This window comes from Pseudophryne corroboree, chromosome 6 (genome assembly GCF_028390025.1).
Source record: "Pseudophryne corroboree isolate aPseCor3 chromosome 6, aPseCor3.hap2, whole genome shotgun sequence".
NCBI classification, from domain to species: domain Eukaryota; kingdom Metazoa; phylum Chordata; class Amphibia; order Anura; family Myobatrachidae; genus Pseudophryne; species Pseudophryne corroboree.
This window is the reverse complement of record NC_086449.1, coordinates 12,729,420-12,746,605: the sequence shown is the minus strand read 5'-3', so window position 1 is coordinate 12,746,605 and position 17,186 is coordinate 12,729,420. Positions and strand designations below refer to the sequence as shown.

Genomic DNA, 17,186 nt, shown 5'->3' with positions numbered 1-17,186 from the left:
ATATTCTGTGTGTAGCATTTCATATGCAGATACAGCCACAGTCTCACACAGTATATAGGCAGGCTGCGTATAATTTTAATCAACAGAAGCTGCTTGTGCATCCTAGCCACATAGCAATGCAAATAAGATGCATTTTCATTAAAAAAATGTGCCAGACGTTAGCATTGAGGCAAGATATATGAGGACACATCTGTATTCAAGCAGAGGCAGAGGTAACAGTGTAAGTGGCAGTGTGAGTGTTGTGTGCATGTGAGTGGGTTGGTTGTGCAGTAGTGTTCATAATATGTGTAAGGAGCATTATGTGTGTCATGTAAAAATGCATTAATAATGTGCAACTTATGTGTAAGGTGCACTATGTGTGTCATTATGTGTATAAGGGCATTACTAATGTGCGGCATACTACTGTATGTGTGTCATTATGCGTATAGGGGCACTAATAATGTGCGGCATATGTGTAAGGGACATTGGGGGTAATTCCAAGTTCATTGCAGCAGGAAATTTTTTAGCAGTTGGGCAAAACCATGTGCACTGCAGGGGGGGCAGATATAACATTTGCAGAGAGAGTTAGATTTGGGTGTGGTGAGTTCAAACTGCAATCTAAATTGCAGTGTAAAAATAAATCAGCCAGTATTTACCCTGCACAGAAACAAAATAACCCACCCAAATCTAACTCTCTCTGCAAATGTTATATCTGCCCCCCCTGCAGTGCACATGGTTTTGCCCAACTGCTAAAAAATATCCTGCTGCGATAAACTTGGAATTACCCCCATTATGTGTAAAAGGACATTAATATAGGTGGTCATAATGTGTAAGGTGCATTATGTTTATAAGGACATTAATAATGTGTCTCATATGTGTAAGAGGCATTACTCTGTGCCATTATGTGTATAAGGTGCTCTACTATGTGTCATTGCATATAGAAAGGGCACTACTGTGTCGTCTAATGGGAATAAAGAGCAATAGGGTGTGGTGTAATGTGAATAAGGAGCAATTCAGTGTGATGTAATGTGAATAAGGGGCTCTACTGTGAGGAGTATCGTTTATAAGGTAAAGAGATACTACTGTGGGATGTAATATGAATTATGGACACTATCGCATGATCAAAATGTGAATAAAGTTGCAGTACTGTGTGGCGTAATTGGAATTGGGGTTACTATTGTGTGGCCATGCCCCTTGCCAGCAAAAACACACCCCTTTTTGGGCTGTGCGCCAAATGTGCGAACTGTTCCTATTTAAAATATAGGGGGTACAAACCCCAAAATAAGGACTGCTATGGATGAGGGGTGATGGTGCTGGGAAAGAGGTGCAAGGTCAGAGGCGGAACCAGTGGTAGTGCTAGGGGGCACCAGCCAAAATCTTGCCTAGGGCATCATATTGGCTAGGGCCGGCTCTGGACTGGTTGATAAAGAGATAGTATACTCGTAACTAGTATGTATGTATAAAGAAAGAAAAAAAAACCACGGTTAGGTGGTATATACAATTATGGACGGGCTGCCGAGTGCCGACACAGAGGTAGCCACAGCCGTGAACTACCGCACTGTACTGTGTCTGCTGCTAATATATAGACTGGTTGATAAAGAGATAGTATACTCGTAACTAGTATGTATGTATAAAGAAAGAAAAAAAAACCACGGTTAGGTGGTATATACAATTATGGACGGGCTGCCGAGTGCCGACACAGAGGTAGCCACAGCCGTGAACTACCGCACTGTACTGTGTCTGCTGCTAATATATAGACTGGTTGATAAAGAGATAGTATACTCGTAACTAGTATGTATGTATAAAGAAAGAAAAAAAAACCACGGTTAGGTGGTATATACAATTATGGACGGGCTGCCGAGTGCCGACACAGAGGTAGCCACAGCCGTGAACTACCGCACTGTACTGTGTCTGCTGCTAATATAGACTGGTTGATAAAGAGATAGTATACTACTAATATTATATATACTGGTGGTCAGGTCACTGGTCACTAGTCACACTGGCAGTGGCACTCCTGCAGCAAAAGTGTGCACTGTTTAATTTTAATATAATATTATGTACTCCTGGCTCCTGCTATAACCTATAACTGGCACTGCAGTAGTGCTCCCCAGTCTCCCCCACAATTATAAGCTGTGTGAGCTGAGCAGTCAGACAGATATATAATATTATATATAGATAATAGATGATGCAGCACACTGGCCTGAGCCTGAGCAGTGCACACAGATATGGTATGTGACTGAGTCACTGTGTGCTGTGTATCGCTTTTTTCAGGCAGAGAACGGATTATAAATAAAAGTGGTGGTCACTGGTCACTATCAGCAAAACTCTGCACTGTACACTACTGAGTACTCCTAATGCTCACCAAAATTAGTAAATCAAGTGTCTAAACGGAGAGGACGCCAGCCACGTCCTCTCCCTATCAATCTCAATGCACGTGTGAAAATGGCGGCGACGCGCGTCTCCTTATATAGAATCCGAGTCTCGCGATAGAATCCGAGCCTCGCGAGAATCCGACAGCGTCATGATGACGTTCGGGCGCGCTCGGGTTAACCGAGCAAGGCGGGAAGATCCGAGTCGCTCGGACCCGTGAAAAAAAACATGAAGTTCTGGCGGGTTCGGATTCAGAGAAACCGAACCCGCTCATCTCTAATATACAGCAGACAGAGAGAGCACCCCTTTCATATACAGCAGACAGAGAGAGTGCCCCTTTCAGATACAGCAGACAGAGAGAGTGCCCCTTTCAGATAGAGCAGACAGAGAGAGCACCCCTTTCATATATAGAAGACAGAGCACCCCTTTCAGATACAGCAGACAGAGAGAGCCCCCTTTCATATACAGTAGACAGAGAGAGCACCCCTTTCAGATACAGCAGACAGAGAGAGCACCCCTTTCATATACAGCAGACAGAAAGAGCACCCCTTTCATATACAGCAGACAGAGAGAGCACCCCTTTCAGATACAGCAGACAGAGAGAGTGCCCCTTTCAGATACAGCAGACAGAGAGAGTGCCCCTTTCAGATACAGCAGACAGAGAGAGCACCCCTTTCAGATACAGCAGACAGAGAGCGCCCCTTTCAGATACAGCAGACAGAGAGAGCACTCCTTTCATATACAGCAGACAGAGAGAGCGCCCCTTTCATATACAGCAGACAGAGAGAGTGCCCCTTTCAGATACAGCAGACAGAGAGAGCACCCCTTTCAGATACAGCAGACAGAGAGAGTGCCCCTTTCAGATACAGCAGACAGAGAGAGCCCCCCTTTCAGATACAGCAGACAGAGAGAGCACCCCTTTCATATACAGCAGACAGAGAGAGCACCCCTTTCAGATACAGCAGACAGAGAGAGCACCCCTTTCAGATACAGCAGACAGAGAGAGCACCCCTTTCATATACAGCAGACAGAGAGAGCGCCCCTTTCATATACAGCAGACAGAGAGTGCACCCCTTTCATATACAGCAGACAGAGATAGCACCCCTTTCAGATACAGCAGACAGAGAGAGCACCCCTTTCAGATACAGCAGACAGAGAGAGCACCCCTTTCAGATACAGCAGACAGAGAGAGCACCCCTTTCATATACAGCAGACAGAGAGAGCGCCCCTTTCATATACAGCAGACAGAGAGTGCACCCCTTTCATATACAGCAGACAGAGAGAGCTCCCCTTTCATATACAGCAGACAAAGAGAGAGCACCCCTTTCATATACAGCAGACAGAGAGAGCACCCCTTTCAGATACAGGAGACAAAGAGAGCACCCCTTTCATATACAGCAGACAGAGAGAGCACCCCTTTCAGATACAGCAGACAGAGAGTGCACCCCTTTCAGATACAGCAGACAGAGAGAGCACCCCTTTCAGATACAGCAGACAGAGAGAGCACCCCTTTCATATACAGCAGACAGAGAGAGCGCCCTTTTCAGATACAGCAGACAGAGAGTGCGCCCTTTTCATATACAGCAGACAGAGAGAGCACCCCTTTCATATACAGCAGACAGAGAGAGCACCCCTTTCAGATAGAGCAGACAGAGAGAGCACCCCTTTCAGATACAGCAGAGAGAGAGAGCACCCCTTTCAGATACAGCAGATAGAGAGACCACCCCTTTCATATACAGCAGACAGAGAGAGCGCCCCTTTCAGATACAGCAGACAGAGAGAGCACCCCTTTCAGATACAGCAGACAGAGAGAGCACCCCTTTCAGATACAGCAGAGAGAGAGAGCACCCCTTTCAGATACAGCAGACAGAGAGAGCACCCCTTTCAGATACAGCAGAGAGAGAGAGCACCCCTTTCAGATACAGCAGATAGAGAGACCACCCCTTTCATATACAGCAGACAGAGAGAGCGCCCCTTTCAGATACAGCAGACAGAGAGAGCGCCCCTTTCAGATACAGCAGACAGAGAGAGCGCCCCTTTCATATACAGCAGACAGAGAGAGCACTCCTTTCATATACAGCAGACAAAGAGAGCACCCCTTTCAGATACAGCAGACAGAGAGAGCACCCCTTTCAGATACAGCAGACAGAGAGCACCGCTTTCATAAACAGCAGACAGAGAGAGCACCCCTTTCATATACAGCAGACAGAGAGAGCACCCCTTTCATATACAGCAGACAGAGAGCACCCCATTCATATACAGCAGACAGAGAGAGCCCCCCTTTCATATACAGCAGACAGAGAGAGCACCCCTTTCAGATACAGCAGACAGAGAGAGCACCCCTTTCAGATACAGCAGACAGAGAGAGCACCCCTTTCATATACAGTAGACAGAGAGAGCTCCCCTTTCATATACAGCAGACAGAGAGAGCCCCCCTTTCATATACAGTAGACAGAGAGAGCACCCCTTTCAGATACAGCAGACAGAGAGAGCACCCCTTTCATATACAGCAGACAGAGAGAGCACCCCTTTCATATACAGCAGACAGAGAGCTCCCCTTTCAGACACAGCAGACAGAAAGAGCGCCCCTTTCATATACAGCAGACAGAGAGAGCACCCCTTTCATATACAGTAGACAGAGAGAGCTCCCCTTTCATATACAGCAGACAGAGAGCACCCCTTTCATATACAGCAGACAGAGAGAGCCCCCCTTTCATATACAGTAGACAGAGAGAGCACCCCTTTCAGATACAGCAGACAGAGAGAGCACCCCTTTCCTATACAGCAGACAGAGAGAGCACCCCTTTCATATACAGCAGACAGAGAGCTCTCCTTTCAGACACAGCAGACAGAAAGAGCGCCCCTTTCAGATACAGCAGACAGAGAGAGCCCCCCTTTCAGATACAGCAGACAGAGAGAGCGCCCCTTTCATATACAGCAGACAGAGAGAGCACCCCTTTCAGTCAGATACAGCAGAGAGAAAGAGCGCCCCTTTCATATACAGCAGACAGAGAGAGCACCCCTTTCAGATACAGCAGACAGACAGAGCACCCCTTTCATATACAGTAGACAGAGAGAGCACCCCTTTCAGATACAGCAGACAGAGAGAGCACCCCTTTTAGATACAACAGACAGAGAGAGCACCCCTTTCCGATACAGCAGACAGAGAGAGCTCCCCTTTCAGATACAGCAAAGAGAGAGAGAGCACCCCTTTCATATACAGCAGACAGAGAGAGCACCCCTTTCATATACAGCAGAAAGAGAGAGCACCCCTTTCATATACAGAAGACAGAGAGAGCACCCCTTTCATATACAGCAGACAGAGAGAACGCCCCTTTCATATACAGCAGAGAGAGAGAGCACCCCTTTCATATACAGCAGACAGAGAGAGCGCCCCTTTCATATACAGCAGACAGAGAGAGCACCCCTTTCATATACAGCAGACAGAGAGATCGCCCCTTTCATATACAGCAGACAGAGAGAGCGCCCCTTTCAGATACAGCAGACAGAGAGAGCACTCCTTTCATATACAGCAGACAGAGAGACCACCCCTTTCATATACAGCAGACAGAGAGAGCAACCCTTTCATATACAGCAGACAGATAGAGTGCCCCTTTCATATACAGCAGACAGAGAGAGCACTCCTTTCAGATACAGCAGACAGAGAGAGTGCCCCTTTCAGATACAGCAGACAGAGAGAGCACCCCTTTCAGATACAGTAGACAGAGAGAGCCCCCCTTTCATATACAGTAGACAGAGAGAGCACCCCTTTCATATATAGAAGACAGAGAGAGTGTGGTACCCTGCAGGGTCCCTGAACAGCCCAGTAGTAAGGCCTGCATGCTGTAGATAAAAGTACAGGACTTCCTGGAGATAATGTATCCTGGTGCCTTTAAGGATTAGAGGAGGGGCGGGACCTACCCAGGGGTTTGATTGACAGACTGGTGAGAGGAGACTGGATTGGCTGGTGGAAGAGCAGGAAGAGGCGGATTTTGAGGACTCAGTGTGAGAAGTGCAGCAGCATGGAAGGAAGCAGGAGAGTGAGCTGGTAAGGTGACCAGGCTGACAGGATAATTTGCCACCACTGACTGCACTAGTGATCAGTGGCTAGCTAGGAGAGTGCTGCGGGCAGAGGTTCCAGTGACACAGCCAGCCATACAGCATCGGGTGTGGGCGACACCCCAGCAGAGAACCGAAGCAGAGTTTGGAAGTTCGGTGACTGCACGACCCGTGGAGCGCCTCACAGACAAGGAGCAACCGCGTGCGCAGCAGTGAAAACTGCACATACCGGTGAGACACCACATTTTTGGAAAGAGTTGGGGAAAGACACTGATAGTCACCACACCACATGCGTCTGAGACACCATCGCAACCCCCATTGTCAGCACCTGTGAATTAGGACCACCCCTGCTCATTTACCCTGTTCCTAAAGTACTCTGAAGGGTAAAAAAGGGGTCCGCACAGCCCTTACTCCACTGTCCTACCTAACGGGATAGACTGACCAAACCAGATTAAGCACCCCTCCCTATACCAGGACTGTATCCTCATTGGAGGGCTACAAAATACTAACTCTCTTGTAAGAAGAGGGGAGAGGGGCTACCCAGGAGAGCTATTAGCCCAGTTGGGAATGCGCATATCATTACTTACACTGATTTGTGGAGAGACAGCACCACCTACTGACTGTAGTTGAGACGAACCCAGGTTGTATGCAGATATTTACCTGAACCAGCAGTAGGTCTCCTGCATAACAGATGCCCCAGAGAGAGAGTTAATAACTGGAAAAGGATACACGTTGCTCGGGAGATATTTAATGTACGCAAAGGGACGCCTCAGTAAACTCCTGTGCACAGGTCAAAAGACAACCCGGGTTGCTCTGAACATACCTCGCACCATTGGGTACCCAATAGAGACATAATTTGGTGCATCAAGGTCATTAAGAAATACGTTAGAGGAGTATTGTATTAATATTGTGGTTTTGCATGCAAAGTGCGTGTTTATTGGCAAATAGTGTCGCCTTCCAGTATTAGTGGTATTGCTGCGGTTCGTCCTAGTGAATTGTTATTTACAGAACCTATGGGCTGGTTGCTCCCGGGTGAAGCAGCGTATCACCCATATTTGGAAAAGCTGCGGCCGACCTAAGTGTTTCATAGATGTTGATGCAATTCTATGTCGTTTTGGTGATTACTATGTTGTACGCGTTCTAAAGCTAGAGTAATAGTTGTTTACACAAAAGTATATTACCTGCATTTGATATTCGAGATTCATCCACAATCGACTAGTTAATAAAAACAGATGCAGTTGGAAAATTGTTATTCCTTTCATTGAAGTGTAGTTGTCTCCTCATTCACCGGAAACAAAGTACCGAGATTCTCCAGAGTTGCATCCAGCGAACGGAGGTAAGGAAGACTCACCCGGTCACCACATAAAATTTGGCGTCAACGAACAGGATCCGAGTGCAATCAGGAGAAAACTCACTAATTGAAAGATGGAACAACAGGCTGCAGGAGGAGGAGCACCACCGGTAGTACAGAACCAGGAACAAGAACAACAGGCAACCCCGGCAACGACACCGAATGCTCCAATAACCTTACCCTACTACTTTGGGGCGCCGTGGCTTCCAACCTATAGCGGAGATGCCAACAAGCCACAGTGTACCACATTTACAGAATTCAAAAATAAACTCAAATCTATGTTCCGGTTGTATACCTTGAACGAACAGCAGAAAGTCGAGATTCTGGTAGGTCAACTCACAGGGTCAGCTCTAAGAGAAGTCATATCCTGGCCCACTGAAAATAAGAAAGAGGTAGACCAGATCTTAAAAAGATTGTCCACTACTTTTGAGACAAAAACCCTCCCCGAGTTAAAAATGAAGCTGTATGCGCGCAAACAGCAACCGGGCGAGACCCTCCGAGACTACGCCCTGAGTTTACAAGAGACACTAAGAGCGATCCAAGCAGTTGACAAAGATGAAGTCAGAAATGCAGACGAAGCGCTAACGGTTCAGTTTATAGAAGGAGCCTCAAGGGAGAGTGTCAAAACCCAACTACGACTACTCAAAATGCAAATGCCGGGTAAAACCTTCCTAGACTTCAAGGAAGCCGCCATCACAATAACTGGAAACCAATCGGGAAGAGAAGAAGAGTACCCAGAGCTGGTGGACTTCAGAGAATCCTCAGAGCTGATGGGAGCTACTGCTTCCAGTCCCGAAAGACCAAAACGAGTCCGAGATCCAGTGGTGCAGAGTAGTCAGCACCCCTCAGGAGATCAGATACAAACCCTACGCAAGCAGATGGAAGAGTTAACGGTGGGGATGGCAGAGATCCAGAGAGAAATGCGACTCCTAGCGAGACCACCGACACCCAATTCTGGAGAACCTAGATGGAGGTCCGAGCGACAGAGGTCAGCCAGAAGTCGCTGGGAACCACCTCGAGAGTACGGGCGGCGGCCCTCAGACCAGTTCGACAGCCAGGGTCGTCCCATTTGTCGTCGATGCCAGGCGATAGGGCATATTGAGAGGAACTGCGACCAGATCGAACATTTAAACTCCAACACCCCGAGGGCGAGGGCCGAACCTCGGGGAGAACATCGGGAGTAGATCCAGACCCAGAACAATGGAGGCCCCAATACATCGGACAATGCCCGACATTACCCGTGGTCATCAATGGAGTAGAGACCCTGGCGATGCTTGACACGGGGTCACAAATCACGACAATACAGCTTTCCACTCTGCGAAGACATTGGGGAGAAGAACAGTTGCTGTCGCCACCACCTACCTGGCTCCAACTAATTGCCAGTAATGGCCTAGAGATCTCGTGTGCGGGCTATTGGGAAGCCGACATTAAGATCGGGGCAACACTGTTACCCAAGCAGGGATGTTTGGTCACCACAACCAGCGAGGAGAAAGTAGCTCCCATAATTTTGGGGATGAACGTCTTGCAAAGATGCCCAGACGAACTGGTCGCGACACTGAGAAGTAAATTGACCCAAGCCGTGCCTTCCAGCCAGCAAGTTTTACAAAAAACGATCAAGATACTCCAAGGGCACCAGAGGTTTGTGCAGAAGACGGGAGAAATTGGCAAGGTTCGGTTGACAGATGGGAAGGCCGTGAAGTTACAGCCCAATTCTGAAACCATCCTATGGGGAAAAGCCCGCTGTGGACCAGGTGGTTGCAAGTATGAAGCACTAATCGAGTCAGGTTTGCTCTCTGCGAGACAGGAGGTCATTGTAGCAAGTTCCCTGGTCACCGTGGAGAATGGAAGGGTCCCAGTGAGAGTACTAAACCCACACAACCACGTAGTCAAGCTATATCGGAACCAGCCACTGGCTACCTTACTGTGGACCACGTTTCAAGATGTAGTACATCCGATGTCACCAGCCAAGCAGTGTAATGCGAAGGTGGAAGAAGATACGGGTGAAGATCAAGGTGCGATGTGGTGGGATGAAATACATATAGGCGATGCAGGAACTCCAGATGAACACCGACAAGGAGTCTTGCAGGTCGTGCGAGAAAATATGGACGCGTTTAGTAAAAGCCCGACGGAGTTGGGGATTGTGGAGAACATCCAGCACCAAATTCCCACAGGCGACGCACGCCCCATCAAGGAACGACATCGTCCGGTGGCCCCAGGACTATACCAACCAGTCCGACAGATGCTGGAAGACATGAGAAGCAATGGCGTTATTCGAGAGAGTCACAGCCCATGGGCGGCACCGATGGTGTTGGTGAAGAAAAAAGATGGCCAGCTACGCTTCTGCGTGGATTATAGGAAGCTGAACAGCGTAACCCACCGGGATGCATATCCTTTACCTCGCATCGAGGAATCACTGACGGCCCTTAAAGCTGCTAAATACTTCTCAACCCTAGACTTGACCAGCGGTTATTGGCAGGTACAGATGGCAGAGGCCGATAAAGAGAAGACGGCATTCGTTACGCCCATGGGGTTGTACGAATTCAACCGCATGCCGTTCGGGCTGTGCAATGCTCCGGCCACATTCCAGCGAGTGATGGAGCATTGCCTGGGGCACCGGAATTTCGAAATTGTGCTGCTGTATCTGGACGATATCATTATATTTTCTAGGACCTACCCCGAACATCTCCAGCACCTACGTGAGGTATTCCAACAACTAGCGAAATACGGGTTGAAATTGAAACCAAGTAAGTGCCATCTCTTGAAACCCGAAGTCCAATACTTGGGACACATTGTTAACGCAGAAGGAGTCTCTCCAGATCCGGACAAGATCAAAGCCGTACTAGAGTGGCCCGTCCCACGTACCGTCAAGGACGTCCGGCGATTCCTCGGGTTCGTTGGCTATTACAGGAGGTTCATCCAAGACTTTGCTAAGGTGGCCACGCCATTGACTGAGCTACTCCGGGGAATCCCCAAAGATGGGTACAACCGAAAGGTCCTGGTGGAGTGGAGTGAGACCCGTCAATCATCATTCGACTACTTGAAAAAGGCGCTAACAGAAGCACCCCTCCTAGCCTATCCTGACTACAGCATCCCCTTCCGGCTGTACACAGATGCCAGCAAACAAGGGCTAGGGGCCGTGTTGGCACAGGTACAAGAAGGGCAGGAACGGGTAGTAGCCTACGCCAGCCGCAGCTTGAGGAAGACCGAGAGGAATGACGCTAATTATAGTGCCTTCAAGCTCGAGTTCCTGGCCCTAGTATGGGCAGTGACAGAAAAGTTCCGGGACTATTTGGCCGCTACCCCGTTTGTCGCGGTTACTGACTGTAACCCCATGGCCCATCAGGATACAGCTCGACTGGGAGCATTGGAACAACGTTGGGCCTCCCGTTTAGCCAACTATCGCTACAAAATTGAATATAGGAGTGGGCGCAGCAACACGAATGCCGACGCATTGTCAAGGCTACCCGTGCCCGATGAGGAGGAAGAGGAAATAGACCCAAGAGAACAGGTCGAGATCCCCACTTTTGGTAGCCACCTCCAAACCCCCATACAGCACCTGATGAACATGAGAGATGCTGAAGAAACAGAAGTGGCGGTGGGTAATGAGTGGATCCGGTGGCAGCAGACATGTCCACACATACGACAAGTGAAGGCTTATCTAATGGCCAAACGAGAACCATCCCGAGCGGAGAGAGACACGGCACCTCTTGAATTCTTGCAGCTGTGGAGGCAACGAGATAAGCTAAAGATGCGAGGAGAGTTGTTGTACAAACGGTACACTGACCCGAAGACACACTTGGTGAGTGAACAAATCCTCATACCCCGTACAGCAATAAGCGTGGTCTTACAAGCATACCATAACAGATCTGGCCACTTTGGAAGTAAGAAGACGGAAGCCAATCTACGAAGCCGGTTCTACTGGCACAACTTGCGACAAGATACTGAAGAGTGGTGCAAGTCTTGTGTGACCTGTGCGGCCCGGAGACCGACTACCGCTGCAGAAAAAGCACTACTGCACCCAATTGTGAGCCGAAGTCCTCTAGAGTTAGTGTTCCTCGACCATGTCAAAATGGAGCCCAGTCGTACTGGATACACCCACGTCCTCACCATTGTGGACCACTACACGAAGTTTGCAGTTGCCTTACCGGTAAGGGACCTAACGGCCAGGACCACCGCAGAAATCTTCTGGAGGGCGTTTGTTCGACCATATGGATTCCCACAGAAGATTCTTTCGGACCAAGGCCCGTCTTTTGAGTCTCAGCTTTTCAAAGAACTGTGTGCCCTTTATGGCTGTGACAAACTACGCACGACCCCATATCACCCCCAGGGAAATGGCGCATGTGAACGCCTGAATCAAACACTCATCCACATGTTACGGGCGTTTCCCCCAGCTCAAAGATCTGAGTGGCCTACATTGCTAGCAGAACTGACATTCATTTACAATCATACGTGCCACACCTCTACAGGGTACTCACCCTATTATCTGCTTTTCGGACGCCCAGGAAAACTACCGGCTGATTTGCAGCTCCACCTTCCAGATACAGAGACACAAGTACAATTACAGACCCCTTGGGTACGCGAACACCAGCGTAGATTACATGAGGCTAGCATACTCGTGGATCAACGCCTGAAGGCGATGCATGAACGTCAAAGGAGAGACTACGATAGAAATGCACAGGCGTGCCCTTTACCTGTGGGGAGTATTGTTTTCAAAAAGAACAACAGACCCCAAAGTAAACTGGATTCTAAGTGGGAGCTGAGTCCGTACGTGATTACAGAGGAACCTCTATCCACGATGGCTGTCTATCAGATTACTAGACAGGATGGCACCCGGCCACAGTGGGTCCATCGAAATCAAATCAAACCCTACTCCAGTCAGGATAAAGAGCCTGAAGAAGTGCTGACCGATGATCGGGACAAAAGACTATACATTGCCAACAAACCCCTACCTCAACTACCAACTAATCCACTTGAACTACTGATGAATGTGAGTTGGCCGACAATGCCTTCCCAGGTCCAACCCTGTTTACCGGACATTGTCCAAGTACCCATTGTCCAGGTGGAGGTGCCTCCTGACTCTGAACTGAGGCGTTCCACTAGAAGTACCAGGGGCACTCTTCCACATCGTTACCAAGATTAATGTTAGTACTGCATAACCATGTCGTGTAAGTTATATGTTGATGTGATACGTTTTGAAAATGTGATCAAGTACACTGTTATATTGGTAAACTGCTGCAAATTATGTTAGGTCTATGCGTGAGGACACGCACTTGAAAAAGTGGGGTTGAATGTGGTACCCTGCAGGGTCCCTGAACAGCCCAGTAGTAAGGCCTGCATGCTGTAGATAAAAGTACAGGACTTCCTGGAGATAATGTATCCTGGTGCCTTTAAGGATTAGAGGAGGGGCGGGACCTACCCAGGGGTTTGATTGACAGACTGGTGAGAGGAGACTGGATTGGCTGGTGGAAGAGCAGGAAGAGGCGGATTTTGAGGACTCAGTGTGAGAAGTGCAGCAGCATGGAAGGAAGCAGGAGAGTGAGCTGGTAAGGTGACCAGGCTGACAGGATAATTTGCCACCACTGACTGCACTAGTGATCAGTGGCTAGCTAGGAGAGTGCTGCGGGCAGAGGTTCCAGTGACACAGCCAGCCATACAGCATCGGGTGTGGGCGACACCCCAGCAGAGAACCGAAGCAGAGTTTGGAAGTTCGGTGACTGCACGACCCGTGGAGCGCCTCACAGACAAGGAGCAACCGCGTGCGCAGCAGTGAAAACTGCACATACCGGTGAGACACCACATTTTTGGAAAGAGTTGGGGAAAGACACTGATAGTCACCACACCACATGCGTCTGAGACACCATCGCAACCCCCATTGTCAGCACCTGTGAATTAGGACCACCCCTGCTCATTTACCCTGTTCCTAAAGTACTCTGAAGGGTAAAAAAGGGGTCCGCACAGCCCTTACTCCACTGTCCTACCTAACGGGATAGACTGACCAAACCAGATTAAGCACCCCTCCCTATACCAGGACTGTATCCTCATTGGAGGGCTACAAAATACTAACTCTCTTGTAAGAAGAGGGGAGAGGGGCTACCCAGGAGAGCTATTAGCCCAGTTGGGAATGCGCATATCATTACTTACACTGATTTGTGGAGAGACAGCACCACCTACTGACTGTAGTTGAGACGAACCCAGGTTGTATGCAGATATTTACCTGAACCAGCAGTAGGTCTCCTGCATAACAGATGCCCCAGAGAGAGAGTTAATAACTGGAAAAGGATACACGTTGCTCGGGAGATATTTAATGTACGCAAAGGGACGCCTCAGTAAACTCCTGTGCACAGGTCAAAAGACAACCCGGGTTGCTCTGAACATACCTCGCACCATTGGGTACCCAATAGAGACATAATTTGGTGCATCAAGGTCATTAAGAAATACGTTAGAGGAGTATTGTATTAATATTGTGGTTTTGCATGCAAAGTGCGTGTTTATTGGCAAATAGTGTCGCCTTCCAGTATTAGTGGTATTGCTGCGGTTCGTCCTAGTGAATTGTTATTTACAGAACCTATGGGCTGGTTGCTCCCGGGTGAAGCAGCGTATCACCCATATTTGGAAAAGCTGCGGCCGACCTAAGTGTTTCATAGATGTTGATGCAATTCTATGTCGTTTTGGTGATTACTATGTTGTACGCGTTCTAAAGCTAGAGTAATAGTTGTTTACACAAAAGTATATTACCTGCATTTGATATTCGAGATTCATCCACAATCGACTAGTTAATAAAAACAGATGCAGTTGGAAAATTGTTATTCCTTTCATTGAAGTGTAGTTGTCTCCTCATTCACCGGAAACAAAGTACCGAGATTCTCCAGAGTTGCATCCAGCGAACGGAGGTAAGGAAGACTCACCCGGTCACCACAAGAGCACCCCTTTCAGATACAGCAGACAGAGAGAGCTCCCCTTTCAGATACAGTAGACAGAGAGAGCACCCCTTTCATATACAGCAGACAGAGAGCACCCCTTTCAGATACAGCAGACAGAGAGCACCCCTTTCATATACAGCAGACAGACAGAGAGCACCCCTTTCAGATACAGCAGACAGACAGTGCACCCCTTTCATATACAGCAGACATAGAGAGCACCCCTTTCAGATACAGGAGACAAAGAGAGCACCCCTTTCATATACAGCAGGCAAAGAGAGAGCACCCCTTTCATATACAGCAGACAGAGAGAGCACCCCTTTCAGATACAGCAGACAGAGAGAGCGCCCCTTTTATATACAGCAGACAGAGAGAGCACCCCTTTCAGATACAGCAGACAGAGAGAGCACCCCTTTCAGATACAGCAGACAGAGCACCCCTTTCAGATACAGCAGACAGACAGAGAGCACCCCTTTCAGATACAGCAGACAGAGAGTGCACCCCTTTCAGATACAGCAGACAGAGAGCACCCCATTTTCAGATACAGCAGACAGAGAGAGCACCCCTTTCAGATACAGCAGACAGAGAGAGCACCCCTTTCAGATACAGTAGACAGAGAGAGCGCCCCTTTCAGATACAGCAGACAGAGAGAGCGCCCCTTTCAGATACAGCAGACAGAGAGAGCACCCCTTTCATATACAGCAGACAGAGAGAGCACCCCTTTCAGATACAGCAGACAGAGAGAGCACCCCTTTCAGATACAGCAGACAGGGAGAGAGCGCCTCTTTCAGATACAGCAGACAGAGAGAGCACCCCTTTCATATACAGCAGACAGAGAGAGCACCCCCCTTTCATATACAGCAGACAGAGAGAGCACCCCTTTCAGATACAGCAGACAGAGAGAGAACACCCCTTTCAGATACAGTAGACAGAGAGAGCACCCCTTTCATATACAGCAGATAGAGAGAGCACACCTTTCAGATACAGCAGACAGAGAGAGCGCCCCTTTCAGATACAGCAGACAGAGAGAGCACCCCTTTCAGATACAGTAGACAGAGAGAGCGCCCCTTTCAGATACAGCAGACAGAGAGAGCACCCCTTTCAGATACAGCAGACAGAGAGAGCGCCCCTTTCAGATACAGTAGACAGAGAGAGCACCCCTTTCATATACAGCAGATAGAGAGAGCACACCTTTCAGATACAGCAGACAGAGAGAGCACCCCTTTCAGATACAGCAGACAGAGAGAGCACCCCTTTCAGATACAGCAGAGAGAGAGAGAGCACCCCTTTCAGATACAGCAGATAGAGAGACCACCCCTTTCATAAACAGCAGACAGAGAGAGCGCCCCTTTCAGATACAGCAGACAGAGAGAGCGCCCCTTTCAGATACAGCAGACAGAGAGAGCGCCCCTTTCATATACAGCAGACAGAGAGAGCACCCCTTTCAGATACAGCAGACAGAGAGCACCGCTTTCATATACAGCAGACAGAGAGAGCACCCCTTTCATATACAGCAGACAGAGAGATCACCCCTTTCATATACAGCAGACAGAGAGCACCCCTTTCATATACAGCAGACAGAGAGAGCACCCCTTTCATATACAGCAGACAGAGAGAGCACCCGTTTCATATACAGTAGACAGAGAGAGCACCCCTTTCATATACAGTAGACAGAGAGAGCTCCCCTTTCATATACAGCAGACAGAGAGAGCTCCCCTTTCATATACAGTAGACAGAGAGAGCACCCCTTTCATATACAGCAGACAGAGAGAGCACCCCTTTCATATACAGCAGACAGAGAGAGTACCCCTTTCATATACAGCAGACAGAGAGAGCACACCTTTCATATACAGTAGACAGAGAGAGCACCCCTTTCATATACAGTAGACAGAGAGAGCACCCCTTTCAGATACAGCAGACAGAGAGAGCACCCCTTTCATATACAGCAGACAGAGAGAGCACCCCTTTCATATACAGCAGACAGAGAGAGCCCCCCTTTCATATACAGTAGACAGAGAGAGCACCCCTTTCAGATACAGCAGACAGAGAGAGCACCCCTTTCATATACAGCAGACAGAGAGAGCACCCCTTTCATATACAGCAGACAGAGAGCTCTCCTTTCAGACACAGCAGACAGAAAGAGCGCCCCTTTCAGATACAGCAGACAGAGAGTGCCCCCCTTTCAGATACAGCAGACAGAGAGAGCACTCCTTTCATATACAGCAGAGAGAAAGAGTGCCCCTTTCATATACAGCAGACAGAGAGAGCACCCCTTTCATATACAGCAGACAGAGAGAGCTCCTCTTTCATATACAGCAGACAGAGAGAGCACCCCTTTCATATACAGCAGACAGAGAGAGCACCCCTTTCATATACAGCAGACAGAGAGAGCACCCCTTTCAGATACAGCAGAGAGAAAGAGCGCCCCTTTCATATACAGCAGACAAAGAGAGCACCCCTTTCATATACAGCAGACAGAGAGAGCTCCTCTTTCATATACAGCAGACAGA

The 17,186-nt window shown here is 48.6% G+C and overlaps 1 protein-coding gene across 1 annotated transcript in view; it reads left to right on the top strand.

Annotated features, from left to right (window-relative positions):
- The first annotated feature begins 9,015 nt into the window (after positions 1–9,015).
- The window catches only part of LOC134933980 (uncharacterized), a 29,550-nt gene continuing 21,379 nt past the window's right edge, over positions 9,016–17,186 (top strand). Inside the window, exon 1 of the mRNA XM_063929509.1 lies at positions 9,016–12,898. Within this exon, the coding sequence (XP_063785579.1) occupies positions 9,030–12,898 (3,869 nt within the window). The 5' untranslated portion in view covers positions 9,016–9,029. The remainder of the gene's footprint in view (positions 12,899–17,186) is intronic.